At 35.9% G+C, this 18,727-nt stretch overlaps 1 protein-coding gene across 19 annotated transcripts in view; it reads right to left on the bottom strand.

Moving 5' to 3' along the window:
- Positions 1 to 18,727, bottom strand: part of ZDHHC21 (zDHHC palmitoyltransferase 21) — a 131,255-nt gene that overhangs the window by 71,510 nt on the left and 41,018 nt on the right. For all 19 annotated transcript variants that reach the window (XR_010130198.1, XM_063696372.1, XM_063696371.1 and 16 more), the window contains one exon: positions 12,387 to 12,503. Coding sequence is in view for 18 of the 19 variants with exons in the window: in XM_063696372.1 (XP_063552442.1) it covers positions 12,387 to 12,503 (117 nt within the window). In the remaining variant the exon portion in view is untranslated. The remainder of the gene's footprint in view (positions 1 to 12,386; positions 12,504 to 18,727) is intronic.

Here is an 18,727-nt window from a genome sequence, read left to right as displayed (position 1 = left end):
TGAGAATTTAGTCTTTTACAAAATTGCAACTAAATACATCTGTCTCACCCTACCCCCAACCTCACCACAACTGAGAAAATCTTCAGAGACATCATCAAAAGCTTACACTATTATATAAACTCCACAGAGCCCAGAAAACAAAAATGCTTGTATATAAAATTTAGATAAACTGTCAGAGCAGTGTCATGGTACACAATAGCTCACTGTCAGAACCTCACCAGAATGCGCTGTACCAGCTGTTACAGCACTTCCTGATTAACTCTCTCCAAGCCCAGTGACTGAAAACATGACGAATACAATCACCCAGCGCTATTAGTATTAGTGCTCATCAGAATGGACATTATTGTTGGCTATGTGTGAACTACTGCTCAATAATTCAGACAACATCAATTACATTAAATAACATCACTATCCATTTCATTCAGAAACAGCAAAAAAAACAAAAAAACAGGCTAAACAGTCTGAAGTCTAAAAAATAATTTGACTAACCTGTTTCCCTTAATAAAAAATGCCTCGAAGTAGACTGATTTGAAAACATTTTTATTCCAATATAAATTGTAGTAAAAACGCACAAAAACGTATATTTAAATCCTGTTTAAATCGAAAAATAATCGCAGGTAATCCTTTTGAATTGGGCTTCAGATTAGTCTATTTAACAGAAACATCTGGTTGTGTTGAAATCTTTTAACCTTGAAAATGAGATTACAAATCCACTATTTTTAAGTTAAAGTAATTTCTAATTATTTTATCTGGGTCACAGATAATCTACTCTTGCTAGGTCTAAAATGACATCAGATTATCACTGCTATGATTATCCTGTTACCTTCCACTATCAACAGGAAGATGAGACAAATGATTTATTTATTCCAAGTAAAAATGAATAATGGTAAAAAAATTACTGAAAAGTGATATGCTGCTTCCCTGAAACCTCAAGCTAAATCCCAAAGAGACAGCACTTATTTTGCTTGTTTGATGTCTAGTAGGTCTATATTCAAGCTATGCAATAAAATAGTTTATGTAATGAAATGATATCCATATGAGTAGTTTCCCAAAATGCCTCTAGGATCTTTAGGGTGCAAGAGTAGGGGAAAAAGTAAGACTGCAATGGAAGGATTAAATTTACTGTGATTCTTTCTCCCACTTCTTTCTTCTGCAACCCGACAAATTCATCACTTAACACTGTAAAGAGAGATCCATGGATTCAAATTATGACAAAAACATGTGCAGATGTAAAATTTCTTGTAATCTTAATTTTATCACAAAACAGCAAACTTATTTTATAAAGTAAGCATCATCTATATTTTAACTTAATTAAAATATTAAATAGTATTTAAGTGCTAATTTAATTCATTCGATTTAAAATTAAACACTGAATGCATTAGACTTTTAAATAATCAAGCCTCAAAGAATCTTAAATCAATGTGAGGAAGACTACATTCTGGAAACCCTTTTTAATTTCTTTTTTAAACCCAAAAAGGGTAATGCTTGAGGTTCACTATGAAATCCCAGCTAAAGAGATTTAAAAATTCATTGTAATTCTAAAAAGTACTTGTATTCAAGAGAAAGTAAAGTGACTAAAGGTTAGGATAACAAATAGAATATATCCTCTCTCTTGCTTTCTCTTTCTTAATAATTCTTTTTTTATTGTTTTACAGAGGTGTAATTGCTATAGATACCAGCAGTGTCTGGTACAGTGCTCTGAGAGGTTACTACACATATGCAGAAAGAGATGAAACTTTTGGAGGGAGCATTATTCAACAAATGTGGTTTCCACTCAGTTTAGAAATATCACCTCATAACCAAATCTCTCTACCTTAATAAAATGTAATGCTCAATACTACAGAAAAAAACCCTTGCAATTTGAGAATTAACATGTTGATAGAAGGGAAGAGAGTCAGAATCAAACCTGATACACAAAAACCATAAATAACTTACAGAAATACCTCGAAGATATTGCAGGTTTGGTTCTAAACAATGAAGCGAGTATTGCAATAAAGCCGGTAGCAAAAATTTTTCGGTTTCTCACTGCAAATAAATGTTATGTTTATTCTATACTCTATGAAGTGAACAACAGCATTATGTCTAAAACACAATGTACATACTTACCTTAAATTAAAAATTATTTATTGATAAAAAATGCTAATGATCATTTGAACCTTCAAGGAGATGTAATATTTTTGCTGGTAGGGGGTCTTACCTCCAAGTTGACAGCTTCTGATTGGCCAGGGTGGTGGCTGCTGAAGGCTGGGGTGGCTGTCACAATTAAAACAATAAACCGGTGGCTCACACCTGTAATCCCAGCATTTTGGAAGGCCGAGGCAGGTGGATATCGAGGTCAGGTGATCGATACCATCCTGGCCAACATGGTGAAATCCCACCTCTACTAAAAATACAAAAATTAGCTGGCATGTTGGTGCACACCTGTAGTCCCAGCTACTTGAGAGGCTGAGGCAGGAGAATCGCTTAAACCCGAGAGACAGAGGTTGCAGTGAGCCGAGATCACGCCACTGCACTCCAGCCTGGCGACAGAGAGAGACTCCATCCCAAAACAAACAAACAAAAAAACCAATAAAGTCTGCTGCATAGGTTGACTCTTCCTTTCATGAAAGATTTCTCTGTAGCACGCGATGCAATTTGATAGCACTTTACCCACAGTAGGACTTCGTTAAAAAATTTGGAGTCAATCCTCTCAAACACTGCCACTGCTTTACCAACTAAGTCCATATACTCTTCTAAATCCTTTGTTGTCATTTCAGTAACGTCCACAGTATCTTCACTAGGAGTAAACTCCATCTCAGAACACCACTTTTTGGGCTCATCCATAAGAAGCAACTTCCCATTCATTCAACACTGATCATGAGATTGTAGCAATTCGGTCACATCTTCCACTTCTTATTTCTCTTGTTATTTCTAGCACATCTTTAGTAACTCCCTCCACTGAAGTCGTGAACCCTTCAAAGTTAACCATGAAGTTTAGAATCAACTTCTTCCAAACTCCTGTTCATATTGTTATTTTGGTCCCCTCCCATAAATCGCAAATGTTCTTAATGGCATCTAAAATGGTAAATCTTTCCCAGAAGGTTTTCAATGTACTTTCTCCAGATCCATCAGAGGAATCACTATCTACAGCAGCTATAGCCCATGAAAGGTATTCTTAAATGATAAGACTTAAAAGTTGAAATTACTACTCCTTGATCCATGGCATGCATAATGGATGTAGCAGGCATGAAAACAACATTAATCTCCTTGTATATCTTCATCAGAGCTCTTGAGTGACTTGATGCATTGTCAATGAGCTGTAATATTACGAAAGGAACTTTTTTTCCTGAGCAGTAGTTCTCAATAGTGGGCTTAAAATATTCAGCAAGCCATGCTGTAAACAGATGTGGCTGTCACTTAGGGTTTGTTTTTCCATTTCTAGGGCAAAGGCAGAGTAGATTTAGCATAATTCTTAAGAGCCTAGGATTTTTGGAATGGCAAATGAGCACTGGCTTCAACTTACAGTCACCAGCTGCATTTAACCGTAACAAGAGAGTCAGTCTGTCCTGTACCTTGAAGCTTTGAAGCCAGGTATCGACTTCTCCTCTGTAGCTACAAAAGTCCTACATGGCATCTTCTTCCAATAGAAGGCTGTTTTGTGTGGCCACCTTGATTAATCATCTTAGATCTTTTGGATAATTTGTTGCAACTTCTACATCAGCACTTGCTGCTTCACCTTGCATTTTTTATGTTATGGAAATGCCTTCTTTCCTTAAGCCTTAAGAACAAACTTCTGCTAGCTTCCAACTTTTCTTCTCCAGCTTCCTCACCTCTTACAGCCTTCATAAAATTGAAGAGTTAGGGCCTTGCTCTGGATTAGGCTTGGTTTAATGGAATGTTGTGGCTTGTGTGATCTTCTATCCAGACCACCAAAAATTTCTCCATATCAACAATAAAGCTGCTTCACTTTCTTATCATTTGTACGTTCTGTGAAGTAGCATTTTAAATTCCCTTCAAAAACTTTTCCTTTGCATTCATAACTTGGCAATTTGGCACAAGAGGTCTAGTTTTCAGCCTGTCTCAGCTTTTAACATGCCTTTCTCATTAGGTTTCATCATTTGTAGTTTTTGATTTAAAGTGAGAGACATGCAACTCTTCTTTTCACTTAAATACTTAGAGGCCACCATAGGGTTATTATTTGGCCTAATTTCAATATTATTGTACCTTAGGGAATAGCAAGGCCCAAAGAAGAGAGATAGAGGAATGGCCAGTGAATGCAGCAGTCAGAACACACACAACATTTACCAATTAAGTTTGCCATTTATACAGGCACAGTTTGTGGTGCCCCAAAATAATTACAATAGTAACATCAAAGATCACCAGTCACAGATCATAGTAACAGATACAATAATCATGAACATGTTTGAAATATTACAAGAATTACCAAACTATGGCACAGAAACAACAGGTAAGCACACACTGTTGGGAATATTGTACTGAAAGACTTACTCAATGCATCATTGCCACAAACCTTCAACTAGTTAAAACACACACACACACACACTATCTACAAAGCACAATACAACAAGTATGCCTGTATAGCATATATAGTGTGGATAAGAAATTAAGTGTTTATCAGAATATATTCAGTAAAAATGTATCAAAACTACTATCAAGCAACAGTAATTAAGAAAGTGTGGTCCTGGCATAAAGATATATCTATGTCATAAAGACAGACATACAGATAAATAAAATAGAGTTAAGAGTCCAGAAAACATCTAGTTAATTTTCAACAAAGGTGTCAAGACTATTCAATGGTGGAAAGAATTGTCTTTGCAAGAAATGGTGCTGGGACAACTAGGTATCTACTGTAAAAGAATAAAGATGGACTCCTACTTCACACAATGTACAAAAATTAACTCAAAATGAATCATAGTACTAAATGTAAAAGCTAAAACAATAAAACCCTTAGAAGAAAATATAGGAGTGAATTTTGTTGACCTTGGATTAGGCAATGGTATCTTAGATATGACACCAAAAGCATATACTACCGAAGAAAGAAATAAATTGAAACAATAAAAAGTACTAATTTTGTGCTTCAAAAGACACTGTTAATAAAGTGAAAATATAACTAAGAGAATGTGAGAATACTTGCAAATCACATATTTGCAAATAATATATCTACAAAGGGACTTATACCTAGAATATATAACTTTTCTAACTCAACAGTAAAATGGCAACCCAATTAAAACATGGTCAAAGGATTTCTCCAAAGATATACAAATGGACAACAAGCATGTGAAAAGATACTCAACCTCATTAGTTCACCAGGGAAATGCAAATTAAAACTATGATGAGGTATTACCGTTTTTTAAAAGACAGGTAATAACAATTGTCACCAAGGCTGTAGAGGAATTAGAACCCTCAAATACTGCTAGTGGGAATGCAAAATGATGCAGCAACTTTAGAAAATAGTGGCAGTTCTTTAAAAGATAAATGTAGTTTCCATTAGACTCAGCAATTCCACTTCTATATACCCCAGAGAAATGAAAATGTACGTCCACACAAAAACGTGTAGGTGGGCTTCAAGATAGCTGACTAGAAACAACTGGTACTCACCTCCTTCACAAAGAAGAACCAAAATAGTGAGTAGATAATCACACGTAAAATATATCATCTAAGAGAGAACATTGGAATTCAACAGAGAAGTGAATGGAAACACCGTCCTAAAGCAAGGACTGACAGGAAAGCAAGGCAGCCTGGTCAGCCAAAATTGGGTGGGGACATGGAGAGGCTCCCCAGTGCAGGAAAAGGGTAAGTCAGTGACCCCCACTGCCCAACATTCCCACTGCAGACTCCTGCATCCTAGCTAGAGGAAAGCCCCTAAACCCTCACAAGTCTCAAGACTAATGGGAGCTGCCTGGAGAATACATGAAGGCACCGCTCCAGAGAGGAGGATCATGCTGGGTCCCGCACAGCCTTTGAGCCCTAAGCAGCTCCAGGAAGGCACCATATTAAGAGTCCAGCCCTCACCAGACTGTATCCTGCCAGTGAGCCCAACAGCCCCTGCATCTCCACATTTCTGGAGCCGCAGTGATATTCCCTGCCCACAGCCACTGCTGCAGTTGGCTGCTACCACCAAGGCTGAAGCACAAACTACTGGCAAAGACCCTGCTGATCCCAGCAGCAAATCCAGGGTGCATTTTCACATGCCCCAATGTCAAACCCCCACCCACAGCAGCCATTGTGGGCTGGCACTGCCAGGTTGAAGTACAAGCAAAGTGTGCAATCCCCAGCCCGCTGCATACAGCTGCAGCCACTGAAAGCAACCCCGTCCTCCCCAGTAGCAAGGCTGCAATGGATGCCACCCCCACGCAAACATTTTGCCTTGGGCCTGGAGATCACCCCACCAATGCCTACCACAGCCAGTGGGTGAATGTACCACCAAGGGACCTGAGGCTAGGTCTCCCCAACCCCAAACACCAGTAGCTGAGGCTAGGTCTGCCCATACCCAAACTCCAGTACCCAAGCACACTGTCCAGGAGCCTGGGGACCATCTACAGCCCAGTCCACCATTGCTGGCACCTGAACACTCCTCTCAGGGGCCAGAGGTCAGGGCCACCCAGCCTGCTACTACCACCACAGCTGGCACCCACACATGCCACCTGCAGGTCTGAGGGCTGGCCCACCCAGCCCATTGCTGATATTGTCAACGCCTACACAAACCACTTGGGAGCCAGAGGTTTGTTCTGCCAATACTATTGCCATTACCCACGACATGCCCATTTCCCAGGACCCGAGAACCTGTCCACCTGCCTGGCGCACTGCTGCCACTATCCACACCTGAACAAGCCACGTGGAGGCCCAAGAATTGGTCTGTGTGGACCTGCTAACAGCAGTGCCAATGTCACCCTGGTACCCACGGACAGGCCCACTTGCTGCTGCCACCACTAAGGACTAAGGACAAGCCCACTGGCAACCCTAAGGACTAAGGACAAGCCCACCTGGCAACCCGGTCCCTAGCAAAATTTCACCACAACATCCACTAACAACCACACCCTAAGCCACTGATGAAATCACAGATACCACTGATGCTGTTTACAGCCAAACAAATCCTACAGCAACAATAATACTGCACATTCCCAGAATCAAAACCAAAGGGCCCCAACCAACCAACACAACAGACACATGTCCAGGAAAAAGTCCTCTCCCACAAAAGCAAATTCAAAAAATTGGAAAAAACATCTGTTACAACAGACGCATAGATATCAACATAGGGACACAAGAAACATAAAAAAGCAGGAAATATGGCACTCCAAAGAAATACAATAATTCTCCAATAAAATATTACAATCAAAAAGATATATATGAAATCCCAGAAAAATAATTCAAAGTAATATTAAAGAAGCTCAATGAGATAAAGAGAATACAGAAAATACGAACCAATTAGAAAAACAATTCCAGATCTGAATGAGGAATTTACTAAACAAATACAAATAAAAAAGAACCAAACAAACTGAAGAATTCATTAAATGAAATACAAAATACATTTCAAAGTTTCTATAATAAAATAGATCAAGGAGAAGTAAGAATTTCATTACTTGAAGACAGGTATTTTTAAATAACCCAGTCTGACAAAAATAAAGAAAAAAGCATTTAAAAAATGAACAAAGACTACACAACATATTGAATACCATGAAGTGACCAAATACTTTAATTTGTAATGTCCCAGAAGATAAAGAGAAAACAAAAAACCTAGAAAACCTACTTAAGGATATAACAGCTGAAAACTTCTCAAGTCTAGCAAGTGATCTAGACACCTAAGTATAGGAAGCTCAGGGATCCCCAAACAGATACAATGCAAAAAGGTCTTCTTTGATTTGGCACATCATAATCAAACTATCAAAAGTCAAAGACAGAGAATTGTAAAAACAGCAAGAAAGAAAGCATCAAGTCCCATATGAGGAATCTGCATCAAACTAACAGTGTATTTCTCCACAGAAACTTTATAGGCCAGGAGAAAATGGGATAACACATTCAAAGTGTGGAACGAAAAACACTTTCAGACAAAAACACTATTTCCAGCAAAATTATCCTTCATAAATAAAGGAAAAAGGCAGGTGATAACAAGCAAAAGCTATGGGACTTTATCATCCCTAGACTGGTCCTACAAGAAATGCTTAAGAGAGTCCTACACTTGGAAACGAAAGGATGATAGCTACCATCATAAAAACACATGAAAGTATAAAACCCACTCTTGGGTGGTTGAGGCACAAGAATTGCTTGAACCTGGGAGGTGGAGGTTGCAGTGAGCCAAGATCGCAACGCTGCACTCTAGCCTAGGCAACAGAGCAAGACTCTGTCTCAATTTTTTTATAAAAAATTAATTAAAAACCCACTGACAGAGCAAACACACAAATAAGGAAGAGGAAGAACTCTAATGTTACCATTACACAAAACCATCAAACCACAATGATAAACAATAAAAGAAAAAGAAAAGTACAAAGCATATATAAAACAATCAGAAATCAATTAATAAAATGACAGGAGTAAGCCTCGCATATCAATAATAATCTTTAATGTAAATGGATTAAACTCTACATTTAAAACATATAGACTTTCTGAATGGACTAAAAAAACAAACAAACATGACACAACAATATGCTGCCTAAAAAACATTCATCTCACCTGTAAAGACACATATAGACTGAAAGTAAAGAGACAGAAAAAGATATTCCAAGCAAATGGAAACCAAAAGTAAGCTGGAATAGCTAGCTATACTTATATCAGATATGCAGACTTTAAGTTAAAAATAGTAAAAAGTTACAAAGCAGACCATTATATGAGATCAATTCAGTAAGAAGATATAACAACTCTAAATATATATGCACCCAACACCAGAGTACCCAGATATATAAACCAAGTATTAGATTTAAAGGGAAAGATAGACTGTAATACAGTAATAGTTGAGGACTTGGACACAGGATTCTCAGCATTAGACAGACCTAGTAAAATAGTTAACAAAGAAACATCAGATTTAAACTGATCTCTAGACCAACTGGACCTAATAGATATTTACAAAACATTTCATCCAACAGCTACAGAATACACATTGTTCTCATCAGCAAATGGAACATTTTCCAAGATAGACCATAGGTTAGGACACAAAACAAGTCTCAAGAAACATGAAAAAAATCTAAATTGTATCAAGTATCTTCTGAGACCACAGTGGAATAAAACTAAAAATCAATAACAAGAGGAACTTTGGAAACTATACAAATACATGGAAATTAAGCAACGTGGTTCTTAACAACCAGTGGGCCAAGAAAGAAACTAGGTAGCAAATCACTTTCTTAAAACAAATGAAAATGAAAACGAAACATACCAAAACCTATGGACTACAACAAAAGCAGTGCTAGGAGGGAAGTTTACAGTAATAAATGCCTATATCAAAACAGTAGAAAGATTTCAAGCAAACAGTCTAATGATGCACCTCAAGGAACCAGAAAAGCAAGAATGAACCAAACCGAAAATTAGTAGAAGGAAAGAAATAATGAAGACCGGATGAGATGTAAAAGCAAAAGAGACTAAAAAAAATATGCAAAGAAGCAATAAGACAAAAAGTTGGTGTTGTGAAAAGATAAACAAGTGAATAAACCACTTTCAAGACTAACCAAGAAGAGACAGGACCCAAGTAAATAAAATCAGACATGAAAAAGAAGACATTACAGCTGATACCATTGAAATACAAAGATTATCAAAGATTATTATGAACAACTATATACCAACAAACCGAAAAACCTAGAGTAAATGATAAATTCCCAGACACATAAAACCTACCACAATTGAATTGGGTAGAAATAGAAAACTTGAACAAACCAATAAAAAGTGACGATATCAAAGTAGTAATAAAAAGTCTCCCAACAAAGAAAAGTCCAGGACCCAGATAACTTCACTGCAAATTCTACCAAGTGTTGAAATAAGTAGAACTAACACCAATTCTCCTCAAATTATTTCAAAAAATTGAAGAGGAAGGAACTGGAACTCTCAACAAACTAAGCACAGAAGAAACATACTACAATATAATAAACACCATCTATGGCCTTTTGTGTTGATGGTATCTTATATCAAGAAAAACCTAAAGGCTCTACCAAAAAACTCTTCAATCTGATAATTAAATTCGGTAAAGTCACAGGATACAAAATCAGCATACAAAAATCAGTACATCAGTAGCGTTTCTATACACCAATAATGAACTAGCCAAGAAAGAAAGAAAAAACACAATCCCATTTACAATAGCTCCAACAACAACACTCTAAGAATAAATTTAACCAAGGAGGTGAAAGATCTCTATGAGGAAAACTGCAAAGCACTGATGAAAGAAATTAAAGGAAGAGACAAACAAAGGAAGGCTATCCCATGATCATGGATCAGAAGAATTATTGTTAAATGACCATACTGCCCAAAGCAATCTACAGATTTGATATAATCAGTATCAAAATACCAACATCATTTTTCACACAATTAGAGAAAACAATCCTAAAATTTGTATGAAGTCAAAAAAGGGCCCGAATAGTCAAAAAAATCCTAAGCAAAAAGGACAATGCTGGAGGCATCACATTACCTGACTTCAAAGTATATTATGAGGCTACAGTAACCAAAATAGCATAGTATCTGTATAAAAGCAGACACATAGACACACAGACCAAGGGAACAGAATAGAGGATCCAGAAATAAATTCATATATTTACAGCCAACTGATTTTTGACAAAGGCATCAAGAACATACATTGGGAAAAAAAAACAGTCTTTTGAATAAATGAGAAGTGCTGGGAAAATTGGATATCCATATGCATAAGAATGAAGACTGAAACTGGACCCCATTTCTCACCATATACAGAAACCAACTCAAGATGTATTAAAGACTTAAACATAAAACCTACAACTGTGAAACTACCAGAAGAAAACTTAGGAAAAATATTTCACGACTTGGTCTAGATGAAAATTTTATGGCTAAGACCTCAAAAAATGCAGACAACAAATACAGACAAATGGGGCTCTATTAAATTAAAAAGCTGTATAGTAAACAATCAACACAGTGAAGAGACAACCTGTAGAATGAGAGAAAACACTTGAACTTTTTGCTTGACAAGGGACACTACCCAGAATATACAAGGAACTCAACAATTAAAAAAAAAAAGGTACCATTAAAAAGTGGGCATAGGACATGAATATGCATATCTCAAAGATATGCAAATAGCCAACAGGTATATGAAAAGTACCATCATTAATCAACAGGGAAATGCAAGTCAAAACCACAATAACATATCATCTTAGTACGGCTTTTATTAAAAGGACAAAAAGTAACAGATGCTGGCAAACATGCAGAGAAAAGGGAACTCTTGTACACTGTTGGTGGGAATGTAAATTAGCATAATCACTAAGGAAAAGAATACTGAGAATTCTTAAAAAACTAAAAATAGAACTACCATAAGATCCAGCAATTCACTATTGGGTATTTATCCAAAGGAAAAAAAACAATCAGTATATCAAAGGGATACCTGCACTCGCACGTTTATCACAGCACTATTCACAAGAGCAAGGACAGGAAATCAACCTAAGTGTCTATCAACAGATGAATGAATTTTAAAAATCTGGTATATATACACAATGGAATAACACTATGAGCCATAAAAAGAATGAAATTCTGTCATTTGCAGCAACATGGATGGAACTGGAGGTCATTATGTTAAATGAAACAAACCAGGCACAGAAAGACAAATATCGTATTTTCTCACTCATATGTGGGAGCCAAAAAAGCTGATCTCATGGAGGTCAAGAATTGAATGAGAGATACAAGAGGCTGGAAAGGGTGCATGGGTGGAGCAGGGGATGAAGAGAGTGTGGTTAATGGTTATAAACACACAGAAGAAATAAGTTATAATGCTCAGCAGCACAGTAGGGTGACTACAGTCAGCAGCAATGTATATTTTAAAGTAACTAGCAGAGAGGACTTGAAATGTTCCTAATATATACAAATGATAAATACTCAAGGTGATGGAGACCCCAAATACTCTGATTTGATCATTATATATTATACGCATGTAACAGATACTCATGTGTACCCCATAAATATGTAAGATACCGTGTATCAATAAAAAACTACAAACATGATGTCTATAGTCATATAAAAATACTGTATTTGTTAGCTTTTAAAAACAGGATACAAAATTGTGTGTACTTTGTACTTGATTATAACTACTTTAAAATTACATAGGCACATGAAAGTATTAAAAAGCATGGGTAATTTTCTCCTTTGATTTCTAAACTTCCTATAACTTTTGAGAATTACATTCATAATTAGCTAATATATTCATAAATGTTACTTTACATTAAAAATATACTTACTGTGATGATGCCAATTAGTTGAGTGTAAAAGAGTCCAGTTATTCCAACTAACATAGTAATGCCCATAAAGGCTGCTAGTCTCATTATGGCCAATTCATGTCTAAAAACAAAGAGGTCCTAAAAAGAAAAAGAAAGTCTTAAAAACCATTCGGAGTTGCTTATATTGCTTACAGTCGCAATAATAATCAAGAATTGAGCCATAACACATCTTCCTTATTATCTTAAAAGAACTACCTCTCCCTCTTTTATACTTCTATTGAAATCAATGTATAAATATTTTAAAATTTCAAAAATAGGTATTTTAATTTACAATAGCAAGCTGGAAAATACAGGAGTTTACTACTCTACTGCATCAAAACTCCTCAATCTTAGGTGCAAGTTAGCCTTGTTTGTTTTTTGAACCTATTTTGGGCAAAAAAAAAAAAAAAGAAAGAAAGAAAGAAAAGAAAAACAAACCCAAAACAAAACAAAACACAGATGGTTGTACAATCTTTGGTTTACAAAAGGAATTTTATTATTTCTCTGCTAAAAAGTTTGAATACACAGCATGATTCATATTATTAAAGTTCAAGTGATCAAGATATCTAGAAATCATTAACGTGGACAAAATGAAGAGAAATCATATATAATAGGATCATAAGTACAGCTCTCTTCAAGCCTACTTCATTCATTCTTCCATCCAGTCACCCAACCACCACTGCCAAGCATTGTGTTACGTAATAGAAATGTATAAATGATAAAAATATGGTCCATGGCCTCAAGAAGTACAGTTTATTTACAAAGAGAGCCCAACTTTGGAAAATTCCAAAACAATGTGATACATTTTATAACAGGGATGCATGCAGAGTACTGTAGAAACATAAAGGAATGCCTAGATAGGAGGGAGGAATTGAAATGCTGTGATTTAAAGGCAGGTCTTCTGGCTCAGAGATTGAAAATGAGGGTCCTAAAAGTAAACCAAAGACACTGTGGTGGGAAGACAGAAAAACAAAAAGCATTTCATTTACTCTCACTGTTACCAACCAACAGACCAGATGAAGGAGAGAGAGATGAAGAACTAAGACTTCTCCTGGAAATCTGCTGTTGCTAAGCTGTGGAATAAAACAACCACAGAAAATAAAAGCACCAAGTGGATGGAAAGGACACCCAAACACAACCACCCACATGCTTTCTTTTATACTGATTCATGTTAAGGATTAAAGTATCCTAACAGCAACTTCAAAAATAGGAAGGCCACCAGAGATAGTATGCTTGCTTGAAACAAAAGAACTGATACTTTTCTGTGTGTATTATATTGAGTCACCACCAGACTCAAGCAAAAATCTGATTCCACATCCACATTACTTATTCATTAGCCTGGAAAAACTCAGAATTCAGCAAGACACTTAAAACGTTATGTAGCAGGTAAATATTAGGCAATCATTTCAAAACTTCAGTAAAAAGAACCCAATATAGAATCCCTATAAAACATATAAAACCAAAATGATGGGCCTGTGGATGACATAAAAAAATAAGTAAATTCTGCCTTAACACTATTTAAAAACACAAATTTGTTCTAACATAATTGATACATTAAACAAGTTTGACCATGGCAATCATTCTTATGCATACTTTTATCTGTGAAAAAATCCTAGACGAACACAAAAAATTGTACCCAGATGAACCAAAATATGTAGGAATACACAAAACACACTCACCCGTCAAACATCTACCAGCCACCTCAGTTTCTCTTCCATGCTATGAGCCACACCCACCCACATCTAGTATTACAACTTTCCCTCCAATTTCACAGACCCTCCCTTCCATCACTTCACAATAATTCACATTCTGCAACCCTCCTGATGCTCACTTCCATAAGAAAACTTCAGGTCTTTCTCAAGGTAAAGTGCCATGTTTATCATAGTATTTATGTATTTCTTAATCACTTAGTATTTATATAAAAGAGTGCTATTGTTTTTATTATATTCCTATCCTTTTGAGTGTCACAGACAAAGTTTCGGAGTGGTAAGCCCTGTGGTTTTAATGCACGGTTTTACACAGTGAAGTGATTTTTAGGAATGCACATATTGCATTATAGCAGAGCTTACTGTACTAAAATTACCATCTATGACCAAATAAAATCCATCCACTCTACTCCCAGTGAAAAGATTTTAAAATAATTTTTGGCCAACTACAATTTATAAATGTCAAGGATGGAGATGAGACTAAAAGATCTACTTATAATATTACATTTATTCATTTGGTTATACATTTATATTTAAAGTATTTATGTAAAATACAGTAGTAAAAAAACTTTAATCTAGAAATTGCTTTTTATCGCTTTTACATTTTCAAAAAAACAACTGTATTCCAAGTTCACACATGCATAATTAACATCATCAGCACTAAATCCATATTTTGAGACACTTAACACTGTTCTCTAGAGTACATCTTTACTTCTGTCTTAGATTTTTTTAGATTTAACACTTTTTGAATCCAAAAATTGGCTTAAAAATTTTTATCCAAATCACAGGAACCCATTTGCTATCCGAGATCTTTACTACATAATCAGTGTTATGGGCTCAATTAGGTCCCCCAAAATTCCTATGTTGAAGCCCTAACCCCTGTACCTTAGAATGTGACTGTAGTTGGAGACAAAGCCTTTAAAGCAGTGACTAAAATAAAATGAGGCCCTTAGGGTGGGCACTAATCCAATCCGACTGGTTCCCTTATAAGAAGAGGAAATTTGGACACACTGAGAGACACCATGGATGTTCCCAGAGGAAAGACCAAGTGGGGACAGAGAGAAGGTGGTTATCTGCAAGCCAAAGACAGAGGCGTCAGGAGAAAACTAACCTGCTGACACCCTGATCTTGGAGTTGTAGCCTACAGAATGTGAGAAAATGAATTTCTGTTGTTTAAGCCACCCGCTTTGTTGTATTTTCTTAAGGCAGGCCTAGCAAACTAATATAATCAATAAATGTATTTCTTTATTGTTTACATTTCTTCCGTTTTTGTTAAGAAATGTGCTCATATACAGATAAATTCATAAAACACATGTGTTCAGTTTAAAGAAAAGTAACACTGGGCCGGGCACCGTGGCTCACGCCTGTAATCCCAGCACTTTGGGAGGCCAAGGTGGGTGGATCGCCTGAGGTCAGGAGTTCGAGACTAGCCTGGCCAACAGGCGAAACCCCATCTCTACTAAAAAATAAAAATAAAAATCAAATAGCAGGGCACGGTGGTGCGTGCCTGTAATCACAGCTACTAGGTGGGGCTGAGGCAGGAGGATCACGTGAACCTGGGAGGTGGAGGTTGCAGTGAGCCGAGATCGTGCCACTGCACTCCAGCCTGGGCAATAGAGTGAGACTCTGTCTCAAAAAATATATATATATAAAGAAGAAGAAGAAAAGTAACAGTATCCTCTCAAGAATTAGAACATCTGAAACCAAGTAGAGCCTCCTGTGTATTCCTTCCCCATTGCTGGCTCTCCCTCACCCCTACCCTAAAGGTAAAGGTTACTAACTCCTTCTTCATACATTTTGGATATTGCTATGTTTCAGTTGCATATTGCAAATATCTTCTCCTGCTCTGAAACTACCCTATTCACTCTCTTGATGGCACCTTTTTATAAACTGAAGTCTTAATTTTAAGTAGTCCAATGTATCAATCTTTTCCTTTAGTGCTTTTTATATCCTATTTAAGAAATCTTTCCTGATGCTGAAGTAATAATGGCATTCTCCTATATTATCTTGTAAAGCCTTTTAAAAGCTTTGTTAAGTTTTGCCTTTCACATTTAGGTCACTAATTCACATAGAATTATTATTTAGTTTTTTTGTGCACAGTGAAAGACAGGAATCTGAATTTACTTTTTGTATATGAATATTCAACTGTTCCAGAATGACTTATCTAAAAAGCTGTCATTTCCTCAGTGACCTGAGATCAAGTATCCATACATGCATGGGCTCTCTACTCTTGTTCCCTTGGTTTGTTTATCCCTGCAACAGTGACAAATGTCTTAGTTATTATGGCTTTGTAATAAGTCTCAATACCTGGTAGGCCATGTCATCCCATCTTATTCTTTTGCAAGAATGTCTTGATTATTCCAGATAATTTGTATTTGCATAAAAATTTTAAAGTTACATTTTCAAGTTACAACACATACTCATGCATACATTCACGTATAATATATTCTCTCCATTACCTTTCGTTAAGTTTCTTCTAAAGGACTTGCACTTTGTCAGATTTAATTCAGTAATTTCCTGTTTTTTGATTCTATTATAAATGGCATTTGCTATTAATTTCATTGTCTAAAGGTTTGTTTGTGAGCATATAAAAATAGATTTTTAAAAATATTGTTTCATAGTCACATTTTTTATACTTTCTTAAAAACCCAAAAGAATCTATAGATAAATCATTTATACAATTACATCATCTATGTGTAATGACAGTTTTATTTCCTTCAGCAGTTGTACCTTCTCTTTCTTTCTCTTGTCTTACTGCATTGGCTAGAATTTCTAGTAGTATGTTTAATAATAATAATGATGATAGTGGGGGCATCAATGCCTTGTCTCCAACCTGGAGAGAAGAAGTCAACATTTCATCTTGGCATGCTATAGTTGGTTGATTTTGTGGTTTTTTTTAAGGGGGTCGGGAAGAAAGACCATTTATCTGATTATGAAAGTTCTCCTAAGTTCTAGTTTACTAAGAGTGTGTAACCTGAATGAATCCTGAATTTTATCTTTGTCTTCATACACTGAGATGCTCTATTTGAATTTTTTTTCTAACCTGTTAATGTGATAAAATATACTGACTTATTTTCTAGTGCAAAAACCACCTTTCATTCCTAGGATAAACTCAATTTGGTCAGGTTGCTTATATATAACCACATTACATACTATATACAACTGGTGGGAGTTTATATATATACACATATATATATACACACACACATACATATATATATATACACACACACATATATATTTTTTTTTACTTTGTTTTAGTCTGTAGAAATTGCTAAGGTGTTTCTTTATTTCATAGGAAAAAACAAACACAAAGAATACCATGAGGCTCACATAAACAGAGCAAGGTAGGAAAGTCGGTTCTACTGCATGTATTCTCGACAGGGCAAGTTTTGCTCCCAAGTGGGAGAAAACTGGTTCTTAGAGGGAGAAAAAAAGTCTTAGCTATCACTATGGTTGGTGGCTCTACACAATCTTATCTGACAAAATCTTTTTTCTTAGTATTTAACCTCACAGGGGTGGTGAGAGGAGAAAATTTCCATAGGAAGAAAATGGGAATTAAAAAAAAGGTTAAAAACTACTGTTCTACTAGATAACATTTCTTATAAAACCACAGTTGTAATGACAGTGTGGTATTGTCTCTCCACAAGGAGAGACAAATAGATCAACAGACTAGAAAAGAAACAGAAACAGACACACACACATATGAATCATGATTATGAGAAAGATGGCACTACAGAGTGGAGGGGAAAGAATTATCTTTTCAATAAATGGTGCTAAATCAATTGACTATTTATCTATGAAAAAACTGAAACCCTGACTTCTATCTCATGAGAATCACAAAATTCAATTCCAGGTAGAAATGGGAAAGACAGAAAAATATAGTACCCAGATGATAATAAAGGAGAATTACATTGGTTTTAGAAAGGATAAAAAATATTTTATAAACTGAACCCAAAAAACAACACTCAAAAATGAAACGGTTGATAAGGTGGAGTATATTAAAATTTAAAACCTCTGTTTACCAAAAAAATGCCATTAAGAGAGTGAAAAGATAAACCAAAGAGTGGAAGATGTTTACAACACATTCCAAAAAAAGGACTAATCTAAAACGCCCTACAATTACCAAGAAAAAGTCAAATGGGAAAAATACTTAAATAGGCACACTTTGCCAAATAGGCCAGTCATATAATCAGTAAATATATGAAAAGGGGTTCAGTATCATTAGTCATCAGAGAAATGTAAATTAAAACACAATGAAGTACTGCTCATACATACCAAATGGCTAATGTTAAGAAGATTTAAGTATTAGTAAGGATATGAGGCAATCAGAATTCATATACTCTACTGGTAGGAGTTTAAATGGGTGCAACTATTTTGGAAAACTGTTTAACACTATCTAAAGGAACATACCAATTAACCTTTGAACACCAGCACTTCTAGCTATACATCTAAGTGAAACACATGCACATGTACAGCGGGAGGAATAAACAAGGCTGCTTACAATAGCATTATTTATAACCTCCAAAAACTAGAAACAAAGTAAATGTCCACCAACAGAACGAATAAATGGCTTTATATTAAATGAAATATTATGAGGATTCACAACAATGAAAA

Source organism: Gorilla gorilla, chromosome 13 (genome assembly GCF_029281585.2).
Source record: "Gorilla gorilla gorilla isolate KB3781 chromosome 13, NHGRI_mGorGor1-v2.1_pri, whole genome shotgun sequence".
NCBI lineage: Eukaryota > Metazoa > Chordata > Mammalia > Primates > Hominidae > Gorilla > Gorilla gorilla.
This window is presented reverse-complemented; position numbering and strand designations above follow the sequence as displayed.